The sequence below is a fragment of the Rattus norvegicus genome, chromosome 3 (genome assembly GCF_036323735.1).
Source record: "Rattus norvegicus strain BN/NHsdMcwi chromosome 3, GRCr8, whole genome shotgun sequence".
Taxonomy (NCBI): Eukaryota; Metazoa; Chordata; class Mammalia; order Rodentia; family Muridae; genus Rattus; species Rattus norvegicus.
Genome location: NC_086021.1, coordinates 73,779,872 through 73,795,495, shown reverse-complemented (window position 1 = coordinate 73,795,495; position 15,624 = coordinate 73,779,872). Strand labels below are relative to the sequence as shown.

The 15,624-nt window shown below is 37.4% G+C and overlaps 1 protein-coding gene across 25 annotated transcripts in view; it reads right to left on the bottom strand.

The window, feature by feature from the left end:
• 4932414N04Rikl (RIKEN cDNA 4932414N04 gene like) overlaps nucleotides 1–15,624 on the bottom strand; it is a 238,794-nt gene that overhangs the window by 131,254 nt on the left and 91,916 nt on the right. For 21 of the 25 annotated variants that reach the window (XR_010065211.1, XR_010065212.1, XR_010065213.1 and 18 more), the window contains 7 exons: nucleotides 14,289–14,385; nucleotides 8,486–8,559; nucleotides 6,268–6,364; nucleotides 4,761–4,795; nucleotides 4,610–4,670; nucleotides 2,828–2,901; nucleotides 1,347–1,443 (listed from right to left, as the gene is read on the bottom strand). Coding sequence is in view for 22 of the 25 variants with exons in the window: in XM_063285258.1 (XP_063141328.1) it covers nucleotides 1,347–1,443; nucleotides 2,828–2,901; nucleotides 4,610–4,670; nucleotides 4,761–4,795; nucleotides 6,268–6,364; nucleotides 8,486–8,559; nucleotides 14,289–14,385 (535 nt within the window). In the remaining 3 variants the exon portion in view is untranslated. The remainder of the gene's footprint in view (nucleotides 1–1,346; nucleotides 1,444–2,827; nucleotides 2,902–4,609; nucleotides 4,671–4,760; nucleotides 4,796–6,267; nucleotides 6,365–8,485; nucleotides 8,560–14,288; nucleotides 14,386–15,624) is intronic. The other 4 variants (XM_063285254.1, XM_063285268.1, XM_063285264.1 and 1 more) reach the window with 3 other exon arrangements.

Here is a 15,624-nt window from a genome sequence, read left to right as displayed (position 1 = left end):
GCTTTGGGAAAGACACACACATTAATCAAAATAGGAGTCACTAACTGGTGCAGGATTTTCAAGGTGAACTGAGGAATGTGGAGTCATACACTTAGAAATATCAATGTATTCAATGTGTGTGTGTGTGTGTGTGTATGTATGTGTGTGTATGTGTATGCGAGTGTGTGTGTATGTGTACGTGTGTGTGTGTATGTGTGTGTATGTGTATGTGTGTGTATGTGTATGTGTGTGTATGTGTATGTATGTGTATGTATGTGTGTGTATGTGTGTGTATGTGTGTGTATGTATGTGTGTATGTGTGTGTATGTGTGTGTGTGTGTGTGTGTGTGTGTGTGTATGACACCAATAAAGGGAGGAGGAGGCCATTAATTTGGAAAGGAACACCGGGTGGCAAGCAGGAGAGCTTAGAGGGAGAAAACTGATTTTTACTTTTTTCTATGTACTCTATAATTTTCCCATCATTCATTTTCCTATCTCAAAGTCTATCTTCCTCATTCTATTTTATGAATTTCATAAATTATACTGACCATTTCATTAAGTTTAGCGCAAGAATTATAAAATTAAAATTATAGGCTAGTGACCATTGTAGAGAACTTGCTGCTTGCAGTAGGAAACTAAACCTTTTTACTCATCCCATTTGAACTTTGCTGTCTCTCAAAAACATGAATAGAACCAAAACAATATTTATCTTTCTTTAGGTTCCTGTAAGTCTCAAACAATTATCTAATAGATCTTTTAAAAGATTTTTTGATAACTACTCCTCAGACAACGTTGGATTGACCAGAACCTTTTGATAGCTCATGGAGTTGCTAAAACCCATTGTCAGCTCTGTTGTGGTCTTCGATGGTCATCCATCAAAGGAGAGAATCAATGGCTGTGCTGGTTGGGCGCTCTCAACCTGATCCAACGCTATACATATTTAGGAAGAGAGAGTGTTAATTAAGAAAATGCCTCCATAAAATTGGCATTTCTGTGGGACATTGTCTTGATTAATGATTGCTGCGGTAGCCCACTGTGGACAGTGTCACCTTTGGGCTTGCAGCCCTGGTGTGTATACACATGCCCTTCACTGATTCCTTTTTCTCCCTCAATTGCTCTCCTGTCATTCCCTTCTTTGCCTTGCTATTCCTCAGACATTCAGAAACTTTGTGATATATTTGGTATCTCAGTTTCTTTAGCAGTTTATTCAGTTATGTTTGCAGAAACTGTTTATACGTGGCTGTCTGAAGCTTAACTTCCTATGTGAGAAATAGGTAAGTGTATTTGACTGGGAGAATAAGCCAACCCTTCTAATTCACACAACTCTTCACCCCAAGGGCTGCACATAAAAAAAAAATACATGTTACCTTTCACTTCCGCATTTGTGATATTTTCTGGTCTTTCATCCGTAATCCTAGCCAAATGAACCACGTCATTCTCCTTTGAAAAAGTCTCAGAGGTCGTCTGTTAAAATTAACATAAAAATGAGCTGCAAAATGTCTTTCTTATAAAGAGTATCTGAATGCCTCATTCCAAAAGCAATCGGACTGAAAGGCAGCATGTATGGGAAATCGTGTCATTCAGACTGAAAACCTTACATTCCCCTTACAGTGAGCACCACACACAGAGAAATCTGAAACATATTCTTGGAATCAGAATAGCTAGCTATCAAGTATGTGTCAATGAGCAAAAATAAATTAGGATAATTTTTAATTTAATAGGAGAGTTTATATCAAATGCACAACTAATATTTTTAACCTATAGAAATAAATTCCAAGTGTTATTTGTAACTCTTTGATAGTAAAATCACCACTACAATGCTAGAAACTTCTACCTGCAACAGAGAAATGCACAAACAAATGCTTTTAGTTTCCTGAGGATTCCACAAACCAATACAATTAATCACAGGCACTGAGTGTTTTTACCATGAAAACTGGCAAAAAGTGTGTGTGTGTTTCATTTATTTGCTCAAGGTCAAGTACTGTTTCTGTCTTAGTGTTGTCATAGAGTAGTGATAATAATAATTAAATCATAATAACATATAGAGCTCTTCATCACAACTCTGCTTCTGATCTTACTCCCATATCATAGACTGAGGAACTGATGGCAAGGGGTTGCACACAATGGGAACACCAGTGTGGCATAGTGTCACAGGCTAGTCTTTTCCTATCAAGTATAAGCCATTAAGTTCATCAGATGTTTAGTACTTACTGTGCAACACCTAAAGGGCCCTATGTGTTTGGAGGTACCTGCTGGCACCTTCTTACATGCAGTCAATAAAGATGTGCAGCAGCAGTAACAACAGATGGACTCAAACAAAAATAATGTCAATTGTCAATATAGAAGAGACATTGGAATGCCAAACTCAATGTTCCATTAGCAGAGAAAAGAAAGGTATTTCTAAAAGGTAGGATAGAAATGATCTTTTACAAGGAGAACTGAGACAAAAGGTACTTGGAAGTATTAACTCATTTCAGTGATAAACACTGACATAAGAAACTGCCGGATTTGTGACGACTTGCAGACTTTAGGGGATGTACTGAGCTGTTTATTCCTGAGGCTGTGTTCTGAGTTTAACAAGTCATTATTTTATGGGGCCAACACATGAAGTTTCACATGATTTTCACATGGATATTGACCAACAAAACTAAGACCAGATTTCGATTTGAATATACAAGGACCCCAAGAATGTTTTTAAGATAATAAGATGGTAAAATTTATTTTAAATAAAGAACATAGTTGTGACTGATTGTTCTGACTGTTTGGTATGTGACTGTATTTGTCTTTTTATATTCTTAAGCAAACGAAACAGTATTGAATGAGACTCATCAATGTAATATTTACATACCCAGGACTGTATACTTTGGAGGCTCCCATGCCTTGTGAGCCCTTCCACTGATGTTTCTTCCTTGCCTGATTCTTCTGACAAATGAATACATTTAATTAGCATTAACTACAATATTGTAGAAATGAAGGCATTGCAAAGGAAAAAGTTGAACGTTTAAACATAGTTATGATTCTGAATTTTCATTTTTTCCAATTGATCACTTTAAGAGCTCTTACTATTTAATGTTTGCTATATTGTGAGGTACACAAGCTCATACAAATGTAAACACATCACTTAGTCAGACATTAGATAGTCTGAGGTAAAGAGAAATCAGTAACTTTAAACAGATGAAACAGTCAACATGAATGAACTCTAGACACAAAAATGGAAAATGCCATTAAGTATTCAGATTCACAGGGTACATCATTCTGCACTTCATGTCAGAAACATTGCTGTTTTTCTGTATTATATGTGGAAAGATGCAAAAATATAAAAACATGCTTTGTTTCCTTCTTAACATCCTTGTTTCTACTTTTTAAATCCAATCAGTTGTGGGAAGTCTTAATTGATTGGCTATACTGGTTTCTAAATTTAGGTTATCTCTAAAACGGGATCCTTTGTAACTTTATGTAGTTTCTATTATGCTTAAATAATTAAATCATACTACATGTGCATATCATTGGTAACAGATTGGAAGGAACAACATTTTTATCCTGTTTGTGTGATAAGTCATTATTCTTCTTATTCAGTAATTATTGGTTGAAATACTGATAAATGCTAGGTAGAGATTGGAAATTCTATCCTGTCAACAGGAAAGTCACCAACAGATTTCCCACTGGTAAGCCTGGCCTGAGTCATAAGAGTATGGTCAGGTGCACAGAAGCCTGGAAATTGTTAAAACATAAGAGAAGAAATGGGTGTGGGTTATACTTACCCTAAAATATATGGACTGGTGAGGAACAGACCTCAGCTGCTTGGCAATGGGGGTGAAAAGAGGGTAGAGTTGGAAACACAAAGGTGGAGAGGCCAGCCAGATTCTGGTCATTACAACATCACCAGTGCATTTTAGAGTCATGTTTTTGAGTGTCCCTTTGTGACACTTGCACTTGACACAGATCAATGCTGTACATGGGTAAAGCACACCAGCAGAACAAGCACCACGTGTCAGAGGATGCCATCGTTGAAGATAAGGGATGAAAATACAATACTCAAACCTGAGTTAGAAAATGTTTCAGGACTTGTTCATGGCATGAAAAATCTTGTAATATTTATAGTAAGTCACATGCTCTAGGAAAATGGACCTCATTCTGAGATTCAGCACAGACACTGAATGCCATAGTGAATCACCTGGAAGAAACAGTGAATGTAGGTTTCCAATTACTTGTGAATTCCAGGAGAAATGAACAAGTATCTTCACACTTGGGAAATTACTGTAGTCTTCAAGAAAGGCCTGGATACTACAAAACGTGGGCATGCTCGATGACGTCCACTTTCCTGATAATTATTTATAAGCTTTGGAAAGGGAGCAAATGTCAATCATCAAACAGTGGAAGGTGCATAACTGGTCAAGGATTTTCACTGACAACTGTACTTAGGAAGTCAAACATGTGGACTCATTTTTAAAATCATGCCTCTAATATTTGTGTGTATTTTGTAGTTCATATACAAATGTCAACAAGGACATTTGAATTATGGACAAATCACTTTCTTAGATTTGGCGTTGTAACAATGGCAGAGTAAGAACATGGCAAATATTCCAGATTTCACACCACTGCTATCCATGGTATCGAGGTTGCAAATTACCTGATTCGTTGGTGTTTGCATGCGTGCCGACTACTGCTGTGTATCCAAACACACTTCTCCTCTGTATGAATGTGGAGAGGAGAAATTTAATGGTTATTTTTCACTTCATAAAGCATGACGTTAACCATATCAAGAACTATGTATCACGTACTTCCTTGAATTGAGGAGGATATTCCTTTGGAGATCCTAAAAACATGAAGAGGAAGAGAGTCAGCTATGCAAAAATCAGGCAAAATAATCCATTTGTCCAGTAGTAATAGGGGAGTGAATCTTTCCAAGTGGTTAACTTGGAAAATTGTGATCTAGATTTTGGTTTTTGGAGACAATTGTTTGTCCTCCTTTTCTGTTTTAGTTTGTGATAGCAAATAAATGGAATAAAGGTGAGGAAAAATAAGGAGGAATTCGTAACTTAAAGGTAGGATTTTTTCAGAGTTGAGTGAGTCTAGTGAGCATCACTGAACTTTCTGAAAGACATTCTCTTAGGTTTCTTCACCGAGAATTCTAATTTTAAACTACATCTCCTTTCTTTTACGTAGAAAGCAATTTTTCACTATAATTATAGTCTTATTTTATTCATTTATTTACACACACATACACACACACACACACACACACACACACACACACACACACACACCACAGCATTCATCTCTATTTAGTAGTACAAATGTATCATCCAATTATAAATGTAGATCCATTTGAGAACATAGAATATTAGCATGTTGGTTCCAATGGGTGCCTATATTTTTATTATTTGCTATTATCTATCTCTTTTGCAACTTTTATGTTCCCTTCAAACTAGCCTAGAAACAAGTCAATATTTATCCTTGTCATGGTTCAGCTGTCCACCAGAGTACTAAGCAGTGGAGACTTGTACAGATCTTTGATAACTACTGACATTACAGTCGGTAGACTAGTAGCTCCTTTTATCCAAGGATATATCTGGAGTCATAAAGCTACTGAATATGGCCAGTGCTATCTATCATGATCCCTGAGAGGGAAAGAAAAAAATGAGGGTAAACCAAAAAAAAAGAAAAAAAAATCTGTCTCCATTGATCTACTTTCTCCATTCCAGCTCAATTTCCAGAGAATAATAGCATTTCCAGAAAATACCAAGAGGTGGGGTCAATGAGCCCAAGGGATATGATTTAAATTCTTTATAATTTTTTAATTATTTGATAATTTCATACATTATATTTTGGTCATATTCATTTCCCTTCCATTAACTTTTTCCAGGTCCACCCCTTTCACTGGCTACCCAATTCTTAGTCCTTAAAAAAAAATCCACATCGTAACCAAATTGTGTGACCCAGATATTCTGTCTACATATCACCTTCTAACTACACATACTCCTTCCCTACATTCCCTGTCCTCCATCTGTAACTCTGTCCTCATTTGTAGCATGGCTTCTCTGTATTGCATTTTGACTAAATACCCCTTAGATCTTACAATGCCCTGTAATTTATTGAACAGTTCAGCTGGTTTACTTACACATTCAGTTAGTGCATGCAGAAACTATTGGAAATCAATCCTATTACCATTTAACTTCTACTTTAAGTCAATATATGAAGAATAATTGCATTTCTACTTTCAAATGTTGGTCCTCCTGATTTAAATAACTATTCTACCCATGGACATCTCATAAACATAGCTCATACCTTTCATGGCTCCACTTATAATAGCTTTTGTTCTTTCATCTACAATCCAAGGTAAATGGTTCACATCTTTCTTCTGTAGAAGACATTCGGACATAAGCTATGGAATTTAACATAAAAATGAGCTGCATAAATGACTTAGAAACTAACAAGAAATTGGAGTTTTCATTTTAAAAGCAAAAAGAAGAGAAATTAAGAAAAGAATTCATATGACCACATGTTATTGGAAAAGATTTAGCTCATCCATACTAAATCCAAATTTTACTTCATAGGTGTTGATAAAAAAGGGGAAGGCTTAAAGGCCATCATAACCATTTTTGTAGAAAGATTGGTAGGTGTCAAATACATGGTAACCAAGAAAGACACAATTAAGATTATTTATCTTAAGCTTTCAAAACAATATTACACATATATGAACATATAAATAATATATCTTATGGATGAAAAGAATTCTATCATGCATCTGCATTTTATGAAAAAAATCACCAGAGCACACTTTAATAAAGCAAGTCACAAATGTAGAGTGTGGAGAGTCTTCCACTACCAAGGAACAAGACACATGGAAACCTAGTAGTTTTGCCAAAGTAACACAAAAATGTTCAGTCTCACTTCTTATTCTGATAAAAAAAAATAGCATCACCATCTTAGTGTGTGCTTGGTAATGAATATTAAAAAGGAGGGGGCTTGAGAGATGGTTGAGTGTTGTGGGTTGCCCTGGACTTATCTGTATTTTGATGCTAATTCCACTGCCCCAAGGACAGCTGCCTAGTCAGGAATCAGGTGACTTCAGCAGAACTTTCTCCCCATTGAATTTGTAAAGTACAGGTGAGGAACAGGTACAGGATAGAAGGAGGCCTATCATTGGAGGAGAAGGAAGGATGGGTGGGAGAGAAGTTTGAAGGAAGGAGAGGAGACTGGAAGAGAAAGGAAGAGACAGGAGATAGTAGAGGGAGAGAAGCCGTGGCAGGACAAGATGGCAGGTGACCTTAAGATTCCGCTCTGTGTATTTACAGGCTGTTATCAATGTTCCTAAGGGATGGATGGGCTTTGTATGTTTAAGTGGGCAATTATATCTTATCAATTGGATCTAAGATTATTGTGTTGTGTGTTCTTTTATGTGAGGGTTTGAGTGTAGGAAAGTGTGCGGCTGGGATGTGTTTCTGCCAAGTTATCTGGAGCACTGCGATGCAGGACCTAGCGAGGTAAAAGACACTTACACTTTTTTTTTATTTTTATATTTTTACAACAACAGTTGAGTAATTAAGAACAATTCCTGTTCTTGTAGAGACTTGGGTTCGATTCCAGGCACCCTCGTGATGGCTTTCAGTTGCCCTTAATTCCAGTTGCAGATGGTCTGGAACTCTCTTCTGGACTCTGCAGCCAGTTAGTCACACATGCACTGCACATGCTTACATAAAGGCAAAGCCCTCCAACACATAAAATGAAACTAAATCTTTTGGGAATGGGGCTCATAATGTTGGAAGGAAGATATGGAGGGCAATAAACAACAGGATACCTCATATTTATTAGCATCTGTATTGATTGCATTTGCAAAAGCCTTTGAATATCTAGAGATAACAGCCTCATCTGGAGTATAAAATTTTTACGGTGCATTGTACAGTAGACAGATAATAATAGCAACATATTCACAATCAAGCATTTAAATAGTCTTACAGAGAACATCAGGCCTAGTTATCAAAGATCAGCCAAACACGTTAACTCAAAATTCTTCCTCAAATGCAATAGATACAGATATGTGGATCAATAGAAGGCATCATAGACAGTTTTCACACAGTGAGTGTAGTGCTTAGTAACATTCATAAGATTTGAAGGTGCATGTCCTTTACATGGAGGGAGACCTTTATACAGGTGCCAGGAAGGCAACTTTATACATGAAGAAAAACGCTGCTGTGCTGAAAGTGCACACTAAGCGACATTAATGAACACGGCAGTAACTTGTTTGACCTTATGTTCTACACCGAACAGAAGAATAGTGGAAGAAATCTACAACTAGTGGAGGTCTGCCTGAGAGTCAAAAGGGAGGCAGCTGTATAAAAGTGGGAGTATTAAAATAAAAACTAGACAAGCAAAGAATAAATACTAAATATTGATAAACTATTTCCTAGGATGGCCTAACAAACTAAATTCATTTACTTTCACTAATCTGTTAAACAAAACAAAGCTGTGAGAAATAAGGACCACAGATTAAATAGTTACATACCATTGAGTCTGTGCTTCCAAAGCTGTTATCTGTTGTGTGCTCTTCTGTGGATGTCACTTCAGTGCTTGATACTGCTGACAAGTGCATACAGTTAAGTACAGTAAAATATAGTGAAATACATAAAATGAAAATATAATAAACAAATACTTAAATTTAGTTTAACATTGATATTTTTTATTCTCCCAACTATTCTTTAAACTTATACATTTTTATTGGATATTTTATTTGTTTACATTTCAAATGTTATCCCCTTTCCTGTTTTCCCCTCCACAAACCCCCTAACCCATCCCCCCTGCTTCATGAGGGTGCTCCCCCACCCACCCATACACTCCCACCTCACTGCACCCCCCCCCCCAGTATTCCACTACACTGGGGCATTGAACCTTCACAGGATCAAGGTCCTCTCCTCCCACTGATGTCAGATAAAGCCATATTATGCTATGTATACATCTGGAGCCAAGGGTTTCCTCATGTGTACTCCTTGGTTTAATCCCAGGGAGCTCGGGAGGTGGGGAGATCTGGTTGGTTGATATTGTTGTTCTTCGTATAGGGTTGCAAACCCTTCAGCTCCTTCAGTCCTTTCTCTAACTCCTCCACTGGGATCCCCATGCTCAGTTCAAAGACTGGCTGCTAGCATCTGCCTCTGTATTTGTCAGGCTTGGGCAGAGACTCTCAGGAGAAAGCTATACCAGGCTTCTGTGAGCCAACACTTTTTGGCATCCTCAAGGTCTGGATTTAGTGACTGTATATGGGATAGATTCCCAGATAGCGAAGTCTCAGGATAGCCTTTTCTTCAGTCTCTGCTCCATACTTTTTCCCAGTATTTCCTCCTATGAATATTTTGCTCCCTGTTCTAAGAAGGACTGAAGCTTCTGCCCTTTGGCCTTCCTTCTTCTTGAGCTTCATAAGATCTGTGAATTATATCATGTGTATTCCGAACTTTTGGGCTAATATTCACTTAGCAGTGAGTGTATACCACATGTGTTCTTTTTGTGACTGAGTTATCACACTCAAGATGATATTTTCTAGTTCCATCCATTTGCCTATGAATTTCATGAAGTCATTGATTTTTTGCTGAGTAGTACTCCATTGTGTAAATGTACCACATTTTCTGTATCCATTCCTCTGTTGAAGGGCATCTGGGTTCTTTCCAGCTTCTGGCTATTATAAATAAGGCTTCTGTGAACATAGTGGAGCATGTGTCCTTGTTATATGTTGGGGCATCTTTTGGGTATATGCCTAGGAGTGATAGAGCTTGGTCCTTAGGTAGTACTATGTCCAATTTTCTGAGGATCTGCCAGACTGATGTCCAGAGTGGCTGTACCAGTTTGCAATCCCACCAACAATGGAGGAGTGTTCCTGTTTCACCACATCTGCTGTCACCTGAGTTTTTGATCTTAGCCATTCTGACTGGTGTGAGGTGGAATCTCAGGGTCATTTTGATTTGCATTTCCCTGATGACTAAGGATATTGAACATTTCTTTAGGTGCTTCTCGGCCATTCGATATTGCTCAGTTGAGAATTCTTTGTTAAGCTCTGTACCCCATTTTTAGAAGGATTATTTGGATCTTTGGAGTCTAACTTTGTTGTTGTAAAGATATAAAAAATAAAAGAAGTATGGTTGTCTTTTATCCCCACTAGGTCCAGCACTGTGGGGCCCCTAGATATCTGCTTGGTATCTTAATTCTCAGTCAGCAAAGCGTCTCACCCGCTCTGCTCCATCCCATATCACACTGCCAAAGGCCTCTCTCTGAGCCTGGCGGCAGTCTCTCTACCTATCTAGTTCCCAAGGCAGGTTTCCATGCCAGAAACACACTTCAGGACTCTGTGGCGGCCCAGACCAGCTTCTGCACGCTTTCTTGTTGAAAATGCTATCTTTTTTCCACTGGATGGCGTTAGCTCCTTTGTCAAAGATCAAGTGACCATAGGTGTGTGGGTTCATTTTTGGGTCTTCAGTTCTATTCCATTGATCTATCCACCTGTCTCTATGCCAATACCATTCAGTTTTTAATTACGATTGTTCTGTAATACCGCTTGAGGTTCAGTATGGTGATTACCCCAAAAGGTCTTTTATTATTGAGAATAGTTTTTGCTGTCCTGTGTTTTTTGGTTATTTCAAATGAATTTGCAATTTGCTCTTTCTAACTCTATGAAGAATGGAATTGGAATTTTGATTCAGATTGCACTGACTCTGTCAATTGCTTTCAGCAAGGTGGCCATTTTTACTATGTTAGATCTGCCAATCTTTTGGCATGGAAGATCTTTCCATCTTCTGAGATCTTCGATTTCATTCTTCAGACACTTGAAGTTCTTGTCATACAGACCTTTCACTTGCTTAGTTAGAGTCACACCAAAATATTTTATATTATTTGTGACTATTGTAAAGGGTGTCATTTTCCTAATTTCTTTCACTGCATGTTTGTCCTTTGTTTATAGGAAGTCTACTGATTTGCTAGATTTAATTTTATATCCAGCCATGTTGCTGAAGTTGTTTATCAGGTATAGGAGTTCTCTGGTGGAATGTTGGGGGTCACTGGATTTGTGGAAAGATACTGTGTAAATTTGGTTTTGTCATTGAATATCTGGTTTCTCCATCTATGGTAATTGAGAATTTTGCTTAGTATAGTGGTGTGGGTCTGTATGACATCTCGCCAGGATCTTCTGGCTATTAGAATCTCTGATGAAATGTCTAGTGTAATTCTGATAGGTCTGCCTTTATATGTTACTTAACCTTTTTCCCTTACTGCTTTTAATATTCTTTCTTTGTTTTGTGCATTTGGTGTTTTGACTATTCTGTGACGGGAGGAATTTCTTTTCTGGCCCAATCTATTTGGAGTTCTTGTCTGTTTATGGGCATCTCTTTCTTTAGGTTAGGGAAATTTTCTTCTATAATTTTGTTGAATATATTTACTGGCCCTTATGTTGAGAGTCTTTGCTCTCTTCTATACCTATTACTCTTAGGTTTGATGTTTTCATTGTGTCCTGGATTTCCTGGATGTTTTGGGTTAGGATCTCTTTGCATTTTGCATTTTCTTTGACTATTGTGTCGATGTTTTTTTTTTTTTAACTCTTCCCACTTTTTTTATTTTGACATCATGATAGTTCCATAAATTTAAAGTGGAAGATAGCTGTTCAATAAAAGCCATTTCATATATATAATATACATAAGTTATTTTAAAAGTCTGTCATATAACAGATTGATTTGGTGCTACCAAAAACTTACGATACAAATAAATGACTACAAAGGAAACCATCACTAAACTAAGACACACAGGAACAACGCTGCATTTCAGGGGGAAAAAACCCAAATAATTTCTATCATGTTAAAGGAATCACGTTCATTTGTCATTGTGTGCATAATCATATTCCTTTAAAGCAGACTCCTCAGAACCTTTAAATTTAAAAATGTTCAGGTATAAGTCTTTCTATACATTCAAAAACAATCATATTCTGATTACATACAATGCTTTCATCGTGCAAAAAAAAGCCTTAGTCAATTGTTTTCTAAGGTCTAACGTCAAATGAACCAATATCAGCCATTTACTGAGCAAGCTGTCAGTCAGAGAAGTCCAGAGATCAAGCTGCTGAGATGCCCTTCCTGTGTGTCGATGTTTTGCTATGCTATCTTTTGCACCCGAGATTCTCAGATTCTCAGGCACAGATGGAAACCAGAAGGATCCTGTGCCTGGACTCTCCACAGTTCCTGTGCCCTGTGAGCTCCTGGTGTGTCCCTCTTTGGACACTTATCAGAGCAACAGTGGTGGTCTCACCTGTGAACTTAGGAGTGACAGGACTCCTGGGAGACCAGCTCTTTCCAGGCAGGATTTGGGTATGAAATGCTGTGCCACAGGTTTAGCTCCGGGGTGCAGATGGAACCCGGAAGGATCCTACCCCCAGCTGCTCCCTTAAACCTACTCTTAATTTTTAGCTGAATATATAACGTTTTGGAGAATTTTCTTTTACTATTTATTTGTGTGTCTGTATTCATAGGCATGTTCCAGCATGTGATTGCTGGCATAGATCAAAAGAGAGAGCCAGATCCCCAAGTCCTAGATTTGAAGAGAATTATGAGCTACTTGATCAAATTCTGGTCCACTGAAGGAGCAGCGGCAAGTGCTACTAACAGTTGAGCCATGTCTCCAGCACAGAAGATATAGTTCTCTTGCAGATACTTGTAATCATGTAAAGCACACATACATACATACATACATACATACATACATACATACATACATACACACACACAGGTTCTATACATGTAACTTTTTACTGACATTATTTTGCTACATGTTAAACAAACATAATGATTTAAAAACTTCATCCACAAATTCATCAGCAGAACATAGGTGAAAGCACCACCAAAGAGAATAGTTTACATTTTCGCTGCAGTATTCAACAGACATTCATCTCCTAAAAGACACACACACACACACACACACACACACACACACACAACACACACACACACACACATTTAAAAATATAGTAACAAAAACTTGAAATAGATATTTATAAAGTATAAGACATCTCCTGGTATGTGATTTTCTCTTTTGATTTGATACTGACTTTGTAAACCATTCTGAGTATTACACTCTTTCCTATTTAACAATAGTATCTAGAACTAGAAAATTGGAATACCAGAATAAATCAGTATCACAGAGAATTAATAAACTGATTCTCATGAAAAATAGTTTTCACTATTTACCCTTTTGAAAATTTCTTTCTACTTAGAAACATGCTCAGAACTCAGATCAACATTTGCCTTTATTTATTTCTTTTCCATCTCAAACCATAATGCAAAGGATCTTCGTGTGCATCTTTTTAGTGTTTGTTTGAAATCTTCATACACTGGTATTTATAACATTCTGCCACACCCTTCTTCTCCTTCACTTCCTCCCATTGTCCTTTCACACAGTCTCAAGTCCATAGCTTATTATTCTTAATTGTCACATACTTATGATGGTCATTCCTGAAGTATGTTCACTTAACCAGAGTCCCCCATGATCACTATGAAATCTCCCATTAAATTATATTAACCCCCAGTTAGCCTTTTCCATATCTAGGCCTCATCCCTCACTTTCCAGTTCCATACATTAAATCTGCAGAGAAACCATATATTTCCAAGTGAATTTATTTAAACTGACCATTTGATGTACTTGACAACCTCATAGCTCTTTCTGCGGTTTTTCTTCTCCCCAGTTCTCTTATTTTGGCTTCTCTGAAACTCTCTTGGGAAGTATTCCACTGTTGGATATTACTGACGTATGGCATACTTGCTATGTTACCTTATGAAAATCAGACACTGTTCTGTGGGGGGGGGTACTACCATACTTACGGCCTTCCAAACTTGTGAAGATGGCAATGAGAATGGAGACACGCGCTCTGCTCCACTGACCCAGTTATGTGTTAAAGACCACCTGCTTGCTGGTGTTTCTAGTGTTATTTAATTCATCTTCTGAAGAAGGGCAGTATTTTTTGCACATTCCTCTACACTCTCCCCCACCCTTGTTCTTGTTAACTCCCCGATCTAAACAAATTTCTCGTTTCCCATTTCCATGTGCTGCATTTAATTATGCTACTTCTCAGACAATGACTCACATTTAATCTACGTCACAACTCAGCTACCCCAGTGGCATACACAACTTCAACCTTTATAGAGAGTGGATTGGACATAATTCTTAAAACCACTTAACCTGGTTAATGTTACAAGGTATGTATCTTGTCTTCTAGCGTGAATAATGTTTCCAGATTAGATTTACATAAGTGATCCTTCAAATCTCTGCACATAAAATGGTGCTCTTACCTTTTGTTTCCATATTAAATTTATTTTCTCTTTCTTGAACAGGAATCCCGGTTAAACAGATAATATCCTCACTCAGTGGATGAGGCTTGGGGATAACCTGTTAAAATTAAAGAAATGAATTAGGGGAAGAAAGCCATCTGACTTGAGGATGGTCTGAAGATCTCAGTGCAGAAGCAGTGAGACTGGGAAACCCGTGAGGGCTGTGTGCACTTTGCACCTCTGGCACAGAGGATCTCATACATTTTATCTAAATCGAGTCACAATTTTGCCTCATACACCACTCACAAGGAAAACCAAATCCATAAGATCTTCAGAAATATTGTTACAGAAAAGAGAACAGTTGTCAAGGAAACATCACAGGTAGAGATATAATCGAAGCTATTTGTTGACTTTTATATGAAATTTATATTACATATACTACACATACACACACAAACATCTTCCAATAGGAAAATAAATGTCATTGCTCATTTATTATTGCTGTTTCAAAAAAAATATCAGGTCATAAGTGTGTTAAATCCTCATATATTCAAAGGACACTCACATGTGAATATTTATATTATCTGGGGCATTTTATTCACTAAAACTAAAGAGTTATTGGACTCTACCAACATAATTACCATAAATTTTTTAAATAAAATGTATCTGTTGTGACATATACTTAGGCTAAAGTAGCGTAGACTTACATTAAAATAGGATGTCCTTCATGTTATCAAAAAACTTATGATAACAACAATATGAAGTATTGTAGAAGTACTAAGTACTTAGTAGAAGTCTAAATTTATTTTAGATGGGGAAACCGGAGCTAACCTGAGTAACACAGAATGAATGAACTTCTCAACGTGGCCTTGCACAACACAGCCTTTCTTTAACTAGAACACGGATATGTTCGTGTATTCAATGAATATATACTATGTTCTATGCGGAACCAAACAAGCATTGTGTATTCAGAGGCAACTTCTGTTAGTTTCTTGTATCTCGTCCATAAATGTCACTCGACGATGATAACAGCAAATAAAGGTTTGCCACTGCACAAAGCGAGTACGAGTTACTGACAAGGTACTGAAAATACCTGAGGATACAAGCACAGTATTCCTCTCTCGGGAAGGTGAGGAAATAATTTAAAAGTTAAAAATCAAAGCTAGATTTTATTAGAAGAATTGATGCAAGGTTTCCAAACATTGAGACAGTTTATTGCTTTGAAGGGAGTGGAGGACATGGGTGAAGTAGCAGGCGTATTTGGTTGCGTGCTCATCAAACAGCACAGTGTAGTGAATTAATTAACATACTATAGAGTTTACACAGAAAAGGGCGGTTTTCTGACAGTTATTTAGTT